General features: G+C 39.8%; 1 protein-coding gene across 1 annotated transcript in view; it reads left to right on the top strand.

Annotated features, from left to right (window-relative positions):
• LOC117388682 (partitioning defective 3 homolog) overlaps positions 1–12468 on the top strand; it is a 513479-nt gene that overhangs the window by 114758 nt on the left and 386253 nt on the right. The window contains exon 3 of the mRNA XM_033986268.2: positions 3018–3189. Coding sequence (XP_033842159.2) covers positions 3018–3189 — 172 coding nt within the window. The remainder of the gene's footprint in view (positions 1–3017; positions 3190–12468) is intronic.

Genomic DNA, 12468 nt, shown 5'->3' with positions numbered 1-12468 from the left:
TCAAAACGGCATTTGTATATTTACGTCTTTACTGTTATGCTAACTTACACCCGCACCTCTTATCCCGGATTTGGGTGTTTTAAAATGGGTTGAATGTTTGTTAGCGTTGGTTGGTTTTGCGGTTTTGGGTTGTACTTGATCGGCGAGGAGCCTGAGAGGTATTACAATCCAATCACGTTTTTATCCTGTCTTGAAATGACGCAGTTCGAGTTGGGGTAAGGGTTTGTTGTGGAAATGTGAGAAGTGAATGAAATATGACAAAAAGCCGCAATTTGAAATGTTTATGGTCTAACTCTTGTCATATGAATAAAGTTTTGTTTTTCGAACTTTGTACAGCCAAAGGTGAAGGTAAAGAGCGTGTATATGTAACTTTTGCGCTTTTAACTGTTTTTTAATATCTTTTACTTGTCAAAAACATACCTGGAGTTGTTTGGTTTCATTCACACGGAGTAGTTTTGCATATTCACCATCTGTGTCCCTCTTCAGCTCTCACAACGCTCCTCCATACAGATAGGACAGCGCTGGTTCAAGAAGATTTAAATTTCGTTATAGGTCAATGAATTCACTCACATTTGTACTGATATTTCATGTTTTATAGGTTAAAGCTGCATGATGTAACTTTTCCATTGGGAGTAAGATGTTATGGTATTGCCTACGAGTAAAAGTATGGCTTTAAAGTACCTTGAAATACATACATTTTTGCTGTGAGTAGAGTCGTCTCTCCACAGATCTGACCTGTAAATTGGCCTGGTCTCTTTTGGTGAGAGGGTAAGTTCAGTACCATACTCATTCAGAGGTCAAATATTACAGCAAACAACTGATCAAATTTGATGTTAGTAGGGTTCTACACTTGATCCCTCCCTATACTTGATTTTATTGACTTAAAACGTGAAAAACAGAGCAATCATTTTAAACGGTTTGTAGCTGTCCACCTCACTTACACCCTAATTATTCAGTGCTATGAGTTTATAAGCACTTTACACAAATTTCAGAGGCTAGACTGGAGTTTTGTCACTGTGCTAACAACTAGCATGCTGACAGCACTTTCTGAATCTGGAATGATAAAAAATGCTTTGTAATTAGATGCAGAAAGAACGCAGCGGTCTCATTCTGATCCTAAGAGCTGCTTGTGGAATATGGGGCAAGACGATGTTTACTTTATTACATGAAAAAATCGTGTACATCCCTGTTATCGTGATTAAAATGGACTCACTGCTTGCATTTTGTATACACATAATCCCTCAGTTAAACATATATGAAGTTATATAATGTGACAAACAAAGACAATGATGCCACAAAGTCTTAATAATGTATAATTTAGGATTTATTTAAAATCAGAAGCTGTAAACCATTAAAGAGAACTTCATTATAATATATTGTTCCACAGTATGCACACAGTGTACCTCTAATTGCCCAGCTGATGAGTGTTGTGCCCTGTGCTAGTGCTGAGAAGCTGTAATCCTTATCTGCCTATAGGGACAGTGTCTGTGTATCACTTCTGCTAAAGTGGAGCAAGTCATCTCAGTGGGAGCCCAACCTGGCAACCCCGTGCCCTGCTACAAGATTACACATGTCTCACAATTACACCGCGGGGACAGAAGCATACATGTGCACTTAAATGAGTTCATTATCAAATACTTAATGTGGGAATACTTTGAAATGCTTGAGATATATTTAAAATGTATATATAATGTGCATTTTGTTTGTGCTGGGATGTTGCATCTTGCCAGAGGACCGCAGTTGAAAGCTAAATAGACTTTTAAATAAACTAATAAAAATATGCAAAATAGACTTTTGTGGAGCTTTCTACCAAGTTATAACATTGTTCCATCATTGAAAAAAAAAAAAAAAAGTAATCCATCTTCCCGCACAGCATTAATACTCCATAGAAGTGTAATGCATATATTCACTTTAAGTCACATGCAAGTTGGGTTAAGTGTATTGCCAAAGACACAACAACAGCAAGTTTCTGGAGTAGGACTTGGACTGTCAAACTTCTGGCTATAGGTTGGATGATTTTGGGGGTTTTACACTTTCATTTTGAACTGCTGGTTAAAATAAAACATGCTGAAATGGCTAATTGTCAGCACAAAGTATATTAGTGACCTGATGCTAACAGATGTTGAAGATGAGGAGGTGGAGAGGCTGAGGAGGCTGATTGTTCTGCTCATGGGTCTACTGTTGTGGTGGAGGATGGTTGCGACATTAATCTGGAATGGCATGGACAAGGAAGAGTTAACAAGTGCATTTATATGAATAGCTTTGGTTGAAAATATTCCCTAAGGGTCCAATACTATGGAAAATGGACTCTTGTGAGCTTTAAGTCTTGTTATAATGTTGTTACCTCCACAAAACATACCTGGTGTCATAGTTCTGCCTGTTTTCTTGTGTATCCCCAGTCCAGCTTTGTCTCCCATCGTGTTCCAGCCATTTGTTCATTTCATTTGTTTATCTACAAGACACACAGGCTCTGTATTTCCAATAAATCTGTCGTATTCACTGCAACAAGGAGTTTGGCTGAGTTATTTGTGTTGCACGTGAGTCCAGTTTACCACCTGCGTGACATCCGGAGTTTAGTTTCATTCACACATGTTTGAGTAACCCTGAATTATTAGGCTGTCTGCTCTGTTTCACCTTGTGATGTCATGAAACGATAGTCTTCAAATTAAGTTAGCTTTTACCTTTTGTTCAGCTGAAGTTGGAAATTCCAGGGGTGAAATCATCCAAATGATTCTAGTGAAGGTGTGTGGAGTTTAACAACACAGTGTAGCACTTCCTGTATTACCACGTGACATCACAAGGTGGAATAGTGTGTTTTCTGTTGGAGAGAAGAACTCAGCCTAAATATGCAGGATTTGTGTGTTAAACATGGGTGAATGAAACAAAACACAACTCCGGGTATGTTTTTGATGAGGAAAAATACATTATAACAGTGTAATACAGCTGAAATTAAAAGTTCATGTTATGTTTCAATATAATGTTCATTTTGGTAACCTGTTGTTTTGTCTCCTCTCCAGTTGGTGGCAGTATACGAGGAGCAGGACCCCCATAATGGAGGAGATGGGACCAGTGCCAGCTCGGGTACCCAGAGTCCAGAGCCCTTCCCTGGGGACCTGAGCTCGGCCTCGGCCTTCCAGCCCTACCAGGCCCACAGCGAGATCGAGGTGACGCCCTCTGCTCTCAGATCTAGTAAGTACAATGCAATTCTGATTCAACAGAAGCAGTGCGTTTTTAAATGTCGGGTTGGCTGGTTCTCAGTTACATTTTTCGTTTTCTATTATTAAAACATAAATCACAAATCTGCTCGCAATTGCAGTGCTTGTCAGAAAAATTGCAATTACACATCAGCAAGATCTATGTTACACTCTCAGTATTTGTTTTAAACTCCATATATGGTATCATGATGACCACAGAACCCTCATACTGGTTCAGCCAATCACAACAAAGTAATATCAGTTTGGAAAGATAAATGCTATATAAATACTTGTCGAAGAGGGAAGTCATGACTGATCAGTTGAGGATCGTGAATATAGATGTCACAGTCTAAAAAAAAAAATTTCAATCTACAACGCCTGCATTAAAGTGAAAATAAATCTGGTACGTAGTGTGAACAAAACAAAACTAGGGACTTCATGTTTTATTTTGTTTTGTATTTTGGCCATTTTGTCATTACTCTTGAAAGTTTTTGGCACCAACTAGTTACAAAGTAAAAGATTACTGTTACCAGATGTCATAACAACTGACAAGAGGGACCAAAGAGACAGAACTCAGGGAAAGGTTTAACAGTGTTTATTTACAGATTTACAAAGTGCAATATGACGGTAGATCGATCGTTGAGTTGAGAACGGAGTGTTTGCCGTGGTTCAGGAGCAGGAATAGCAGAGGCTGAGACGAGCCGAACAGTCCCGGTAGAGAAGAGTAGTGTCGGAGACTGAAGAGCTGAGCCGGTCCAGGGAACGGGATCACAAAGATACGCGGACGATCTGGCGCTGAGTGTCAGGTCCTGGCTCCTCTTATCCTCCCCAGGTGCAGCTGATTGTGGGTTAGGTTCAGGTGTGCACGGGAGGAGCCCAAATTTTTGCCCAGCTCCAAGCTCAGACACAGAAGGGAGGGGAGAAAGTGCAAAAAGGGCAGGACTGACGGCCAGATTACATTTTTGGTGACACGGTAATCTATTGCGAAGACGAAGTGATAAGGTCTCCATGGAAACAAGCTCGGGGCAGATCTTTCAGTAGAAATGTTTCGTTGATCACCTGATTCATGCACTTCCACGTCCAACTAAGTTAAGTTTTATTCTGTATACTGAAACTTTGATTGATTTTTGGATTAGAAACTGATTTGATTTGTCTAGGGCAAAGAACACCCAACATTACCTAATATAATGTTATGGTTGAAGTTGGCTTATAAAGTAGAGTAGACCTAAAAACTTTTCTCTAAGTTTATATTCCCCGGTACGCATTTTGGATCAAAACGATAACTTAGTCTAACTTATTCACAAAGTTGCACACACTTTTCAGTCTAGTCAAGAAGTAGACCAAAGTACATCTCCTGCTCTGTTCCTCGGTGTGAAGTGGAGTCAAAGAATCCTCCTGCTGGTTTATCTGACATACCTTTAAGAGTGCGAATGTACCAGGGGAATACCGTTTCCCAACATATCTAGACAGGTAGCACAGCCCACAGGAGGCTATGGGACACTTCTTCCATGCTCCAGTAAGAATACACAATCAAAAACACTCACTTAGACACAAAATGGCCTCCACGAGTCCCCGTACTAAAACATAGCTCGTGTTCAAATGTCCATACGCCATGAAGTGGAACCAACTCTTGACAAAGGCCTGTCTGGGAATGTGTGCGTTTAAAGGAGAAGGCTTGTATAGACAGAGACAGTTTTCCCAATTGGAGCGCTGTCACATTCAATACAAAGCACATAGTGGCTACGGAAAGCATATATTCACTTTCTGGTATGGTTCACGAATTATTTCCAGCTTATTTTGTTCGTGGAAGTAAACATCTTTAAACTCAACGAATTAGCTTAACAATATTAAAGGATATCTAAAATGTAAGATCAACCTTTTAGAGATTTTTTAGTTGTATCCTTTCTCATTTACCGTCTTGAAGTTGTATTTAGAGCGATTCAAGCGTGTTTGATGTTTGAGCAATCTCTATTCACCTGTATTCAAGACGTCATTGCTCCGATCAACCCCCGTTTTCAAAGCCACTGCTCTGTACTTCAGCTCTTCAGTTTTATTTTCTAAATCGATGATACACATAAGATTCGACAGCGTGGCATAGTTATTTTGGTCTGCATGCAGCACTTTGTTGTGATGTTTACAGCGATGCAACAATTGCCTCCTGTTGCGCTCCGCAATTTTGTTTCTTTTATTAAGTGGTTTTAGATCAGAGGTGCCCAAACTTTTTTATTGAGGGCCACATCTCAAAACATATTCGAAGCGGAGGGCCACAGACCAGAGATCAATGCAGTGCGGTGCTTTATACACAGCTTTGACAGTGTCGCTGTATATTAATAAGGCTTGAACCATATTCATTTTAAGTCTGTATCACACTGCAATGTGATGCTTGAGGTTATAGTGGTAGAAATAGTTTAATTTGCTGTTAAAAGTACTGCTTATGATTATGGCCGGTTCAGCAGGAGGCCTGAGGACCAATAAAAACTGGTCTGAGTGCAGCGTTTGGACACCTTGTTTAAGATCAATATTGTGATTTAAAATAATCAATATATATTAAAATAATCATAATCAGCATAGTGATATAGCAGACACAAGCACAGTAAGTCTTTAACAGGCGACATTTGTGACAGAAAGGGCATCTTTTGTAAAATTCTGCTAATTCACAATGCATCCGGTTGCTGTGCCAACATCAAACAGATACAAGTTTAAAGCAGGACAGATGCACTCATGGGGCTTTTAAAATCTATGCCGTGGCGAATGTCCAGTAAGGCCGAAATGCATTGACATTTTTAATACTAGCCAGGATTTAATAAAGGCTTTTAAAATGTTCTAAATCCCAAGGGTGCCTCTGTCCTGCTTTAAACTTGCCTAATGTGCAGTCAGAGGAGTACCTTGTTTTGAAGAATAAAATATAATTTCATTTAAATGATAGAAGCAGCAGAATTGAATGCATTTTCCCCCATCAAAAACATAGATTTCTTGTCTAAGATGTCAAGAATTAATACTACCATTCCCCAAGCATTGCCCAGAGTGCAAGTCATACAAGTTCTATAAAACATACATGAAATTTATTTATCTTAATTGTCTTTCCAATGATTTTACCCTGCTATAAGCTCTAAAAAGTTATTTCATCAAAGTACCACGCACATTTCTGTAATCTACACCCAACTTGAAAACAATACACCTTTGAAATGTATAATTTGGCACATTAAAATTTCAAAAAACAGATACGTTAGTCATTTTCAAACCTACACTAGTTGCATTGTGTGTACCACCCACACTTCTCCTCTGCCTTTGGTGAACTTTAAATAGTGTTTCCATTTAACACATTTAATGACACAATTGGTATACTGCACAGAACTCATTGTACAGCCTACGCAATGCTGATTCTCCCATTTATACTTTTGTGTGGAATATAATGACAGTGAAGTAACAGAGAGCAGTGGAGTTAAACGACAAGCTTTATATAACCAACGACATCTTGATTTAATAGCCATGGTTAGACAGGAGGTATTACACTTCCATGGGGTATTAACTGCTAAACATAACATATTTAGATCACAATGTTACCTTTTATTGTTTTGAAAATGCTATATTAACAGAAAACGATGTATTAACCTGTTTTTTCGTTTGTTTTTGGTGAGTTCCCTTCCCTTTACTCTCTGCGCTAAGTCACAACCTCCTTCAGAGCACTTTTACAACATAATTAGCATGCGTTCTACTAATAAAACTCCTGCATATCGCATCAGGTTTGTGTAGTTTTAGTGTATTGTGCATTACGTAGGGTGGGGCCTGAGCATCGTACTGCTAACCGTAAGAAGGGTTCGAAAAGCGCTCCGGAGAGATTGCACGATTACTCCCGGGCCCTGCATGAATGACATATAAAACCTCTTCAGGCTTTTGATGAGGGTACAATGTTGTAACATGGTAGAACACACCAACAAGTTGATTTTTGCATATCATTCCCTCTTTAAAGTAAGGTTAAGGTACACTTAATTTGTCCTCTTCGGTCTATTCTTCAATCAGGAGCGGTCGACACATGAGCACTAGCCATTCAGCCACTGTGCCACTAATGAAAACAGGCAGGTGGCAGGCAGTTTTTTTTTTCCGCACAAACTAAAATAACACTGAGCTCGCCATCAGTCTTGGCGAAACTTTCCTGTTTCCTGTTTTTAAAAGTTTGAGAAAGTGTAAAGCTGTTCATTAGCTAAACCTGATTTCAAATGCGCATTCCTCTTTGACGTCTTGTTTCTATATATGTGCACCGTGCATTCTTAACTCTAATTTCTTCCGCTCCCAAGCACTTAGGATGTATATTATGGCCCATGATAATAGAATATATAGTTGGACAGACCGCCTGACTGGCAACCCCGCTTAAGCAAGACAGGCAGGCTACCTCTGGAGATGCAGATGAGAAAATTACTGGCAGCCATTTTATTTTCGGACTAACCAGAGCCCAATGGCGCCCGAGCAGCTGAGATCGGAGAATTACGCCTATTAAAATCATAACCATAGAGCTAGCATATTGATTGTTTTTTTTTTCCCTCTCCCTTATTCCTGCTTAGCTTTGTATGCTAGCATGTGCGGCGCAGGTCAAATGGCTAATAATTGGCTGGGAGATGAGATGTAAATTACAGTAATGAGTGTAATTTTAATTACACGGTGGCTGCTGCTGCCCGTACGCTCCACTGATTTAGAATTTTTTAGAAGTTAAATAAAAAAATGTCTCAAACTTTAAATTAACACAGTTGCTTTGTGGAATGAGAAATGAACTAAGTTTCGTGATGAGATTTGAGAAAAGGTTGCAAGATATTGGTGAGGAGTACCTAGTTGGAGGATTAGCCTGTTGTGTATAGGTTAAAGGTAAAGGATGAACTAGCAAGTCTTACACAAGAAGGTCTGGTTAGGCAAGGCTGAATCATTTTAAACTATTTATTCATTATGAAGACCAATTAAAATGTAGTTATTATAAAGTGATATTGCAAGATTTTTATTGATTTAATCCTTCAGAAAATCAACAGTCATGGTACTACTCCACGTCTCCTCCAGAATACGCAGCTGGTTGTTTTATGCCCAGTTTTCGCCCTGACAGGAGCAGCGGTGTGTGGCTCTCCTCTGGCACTGCAGTGACAGCAGTCCGGTGCGGGGCCCATTAGAGAGATTGGCTGTGGGGGTGAAGTGTGGACACCTTATCCAGCGGGAGGCGTTGATCTAATCCATTTGGCTCCCAGCTCTGTCGCCACAGAGCCAAGGCCGCCTGGAAGTCACTTAGAGGGGACAGGGAGATGCACCGGGACAGAGGAGGATGAGAGATGGACTGTGGGATCAGAGCAGGTTTGAGATGTGCTAGTGAGGTAGAGTAACTGCATTATGGATAACACAGGGAGAAGGTGGTGAGAAGAACTGATAATGTACAGTTTGGAGTTATGTGGTTTGGGCTATACCAGGTGACCCACTGAGAAGTCCCATCTTATTTACTTGCTTGTCTCTATTAATCTGGCTCATGTCAGACTGATATGTGTAGTACTCTGAATTGAGTTCCACACATTATCAATCTGGGATGGCTCTAGCTGAAAGCGATCACCACCTTCAAATGAATCCCCCAAGCCACAACAGCGGAACAAGCAGAAAAAATCAAACCTTTGCTTTTCTCCCAACTGGATTTAACAGAGACAGGGAAGAGCCCTGTCCACAAATGCACTAAGTGCTTCCCTCTGTACGATTTTCATACGTCTGTGTGGTTTGCTCGGGACCATCACCTTTGGCTTCAGTCCAGACCACAGTGCTGGTCTGTGATTGGTCCACCCACCCGCAGCCAGACACAGTAACACCAACAGGAGCATGCCCAGATGGATTCATGAGTTAGTGTACTTAGCAATATTGCGAGAATTCATCTTATGGCATTATGTCTTTATAGTTTTACAAAACAAAATTAATTTCAATTTTAAGTTTTCATATTTTCTCATAAGAACATGCCAGTTAGTTTGTATAGCCTCCTACAACTACACAAAGTCATGTATATTTCCATTAGATAGTTTGTGACTTTTTGATATATTTAAACAAATCCCAAACATGGAAAAGTCCAGATGATTATTTTTCTGTAATGCTTATAACATTGTTTTTGTCTGCTATACCGTTCTAATCTGACACCATGGACATTTCAAGTTGCAATATTGATCTAAAACAATTTAATAAAAGAAAACACCCCATTTTCAGTTGAAATTTGCAGCACTGCCGGACCATGCTGATGCTCCCACCTGCAAAGCTACATGACCAAAATGTAAAGAGGAAAACATTATAACATGTTTGTTTGCTAATGGGACTAGCTAAAATAAACTGCCCTTACCTAACGATTATCATTACATCTTCACTAACCATCTCCCTCTTACACACTTTCACACCCACTCCCCCCTTATACCCCGACCTATTTGTTATGTCAACTCATAATCACCCTCCTGAACCGTAGAGGGAGCCGTGGAGCACCTTAGGTATTTCTCCAAAGTGCTGAGAAGTGGGCGAACGATCATAACATCATAAAAACCATCATGACGTCTTAATATCATCTTGGGCTTCTTATAACTAATTATTACATGTTAAATATATAGCCCGGATGGTGTATTGAAGCTAGCGTAATGTGCTAACCGTGACGGAAAATCCACCAGTCAGCAGCATTGGGATTGCTAAGCTAGTTTTTATTACTCCTGTTGCAATAAAGTGGAAGCTGGACGCCTGAAAGGTCTAGACCGGTGAGTTTGTGGAGTGCTTTATTACTTCCTGCGCAGAGGCCCGGGGAGTATAGCACCGTGGGTCACTAAAAGCTACACAAGAGTAGATTAGAAAACAAAGTTGTTCTCACTGGTGACATGTAAAAATAGACTGAAAGATGGAGGTTATAGGGGACATGGGAAGGCAGACTAAGTTTGTTTGTACAGACGCCTAGACAACCGGATAAGGGTGTCAAAGCGGTGTCACTGGAGGAAATATGGCCGCCGTGACCTCTCGACCCCTTGTGAGATTCTGAAGTTTGGGTTTGTTTCATCATAATGTAAACGTAATGTAAGATGTGTGATGTAAGTTGACGCCCATAGTGTAGCTGGTGTTAGCGTTAGCGCTAGCTAAACCGGCTAATCCATCTCAATTGGGTATATTTACATCTCCAGGAATAATCAGATAGCGATCCAAATATTTAGATTGGATTTTTGGTGTGTGTTAAGATATTGAAATTTTAAACTTGATTTCGGTACTAAGGAAAAGGCCCAATGCCAGTTTTGAAACCACAATGATGAAGAAAAAAATCACAAAAAACACAATAGAATGTAATTTTCAGATGATGATCATATTCAATACATGTATATCTTAGGTTTGGTACTAGCTAAACAGGCTAATCTGTACAGCTGGCAAGCTTTTTCTGATCCTGTCTCAACAATTTTTTTAATAAAGGCTCCCAATAGGAGTTTTTTGTCATGGTTTTACTATAAGAAAAATAATCTGATAGTAATTTATATAGGAATATAGACATTAGAGAAGACCAAAGGCACAATGCTTTCTGAGAGGTTATTTGAAAATTAGCTTTGACATAAATATTTGAACCACTTATAAGTTATAAAAAAAAAAAACAGAAATACATTAAAATAACATTATGCAACTGCACATTTTTGGCAGTTTTGCAGACACAGTTTAAACAAAGATTCCAGACACTGAATAATCAAATTACTTTTTACCTCTCTTGACATATTTACAGACATTATCTGTCCACAAGTTGTTACCAGCCTGTACATGGCATTTCAACAGGTAGGGCATCTGGCTTAAATGTCAAATCATTTCAGCTGCCCTCCCTGCTTTAATTGAAATCTACTTTGCACTATAAACCATTTGATTACCATTGGTTTGCATTGTGAAGGTCACGTTGAAAGCAGGGCAGATGGCCAAAGGCGGTGGCATTGGCCCGGGGCGTTCTGGCTCTACAAAGGCTCTGGGCTGTTTAGCATCTCTTTGTCTCCATCAGGCTAGTCCCAGAGGGTGCACGGGTTTACCATACCCACCCACACCCCTCTCATTAGTACACCACGTCTTTGTCTGATGGGCTCCTCCTGTCTGATTAATAATGTGTTAGGGAAGCACTCAGACTCTAACTAAGTGTGAGCCTGGGCGGGGTTTAATAGTGTGGATAATGTCATACAATTAAAGCCATATCATCCTTATTTCCACACCCTCGTGATTTTTAATTCTTTTTTTTTTTTTTTTAACAGTTCTTTTACTCTGCTGCTAACATTTAAAAACATGTAGTGATAGGACAAGATCTTGTGCCACAAGATCTTGCGAGACTTGTAGCACACATGACAAATATGATCTTGTGAGTTTGTTTGTTTTTTTGTCAATGTGTTTACATTTGGATTGGACAAAATGTTACATATGCTTGAGAGACAAAAATATTAAATAAAACAAGTGAAAAAAAATAACTGGAGTGCACTATTTATTCATTACAAATTATGCCAAAATCTCACCTTGTCTAATTCTCATAGCCCTGATATTGTGTTTTGTCTCATCTTGTGGGAATTATCTCATCTCATCCCTAATAATATGTATTTGCGTGGTAGTAAAGGTTAAAGTTAGAATTTGAGGGCTTGATTAAATGTGTATTTCTTTAACTGCATGTTGTGACAGTCCTACACTCACCTGAAGGATTATTAGGAACACCATACTAATACGGTGTTTGACCCCCTTTTGCCTTCAGAACTGCCTTAATTCTACGTGGCATTGATTCAACAAGGTGCTGAAAGCATTCTTTAGAAATGTTGGCCCATATTGATAGGAGCATCTTGCAGTTGATGGAGATTTGTGGGATGCACATCCAGGGCACGAAGCTCCCGTTCCACCACATCCCAAAGATGCTCTATCGGGTTGAGATCTGGTGACTGTGGGGGCCATTGTAGTACAGTGAACTCATTGTCATGTTCAAGAAACCAATTTGAAATGATTCGAGCTTTATGACATGGTGCATTATCCTCCTGGAAGTAGCCATCAGAGGATGGGTACATGGTGGTCATGAAGGGATGGACATGGTCAGAAACAATGTTCAGGTAGCCCGTGGCATTTAAACAATACCCAATTGGCACTAAGGGACCTAAAGTGTGCCAAGAAAACATCCTCCACACCATTACACCACCACCAGCCTGCACAGTGGTAACAAGGCATGATGGATCCATGTTCTCATTCTGTTTACACCAAATTCTGACTCTACCTTTTCAATGTCTCAACAGAAATCGAGATTCATCAGACC

Source organism: Periophthalmus magnuspinnatus, chromosome 20 (genome assembly GCF_009829125.3).
Source record: "Periophthalmus magnuspinnatus isolate fPerMag1 chromosome 20, fPerMag1.2.pri, whole genome shotgun sequence".
Classification (NCBI taxonomy): domain Eukaryota; kingdom Metazoa; phylum Chordata; class Actinopteri; order Gobiiformes; family Gobiidae; genus Periophthalmus; species Periophthalmus magnuspinnatus.
The sequence above is the reverse complement of the archived record's forward strand: the minus strand, read 5'-3'. Positions and strand labels throughout refer to the sequence as shown.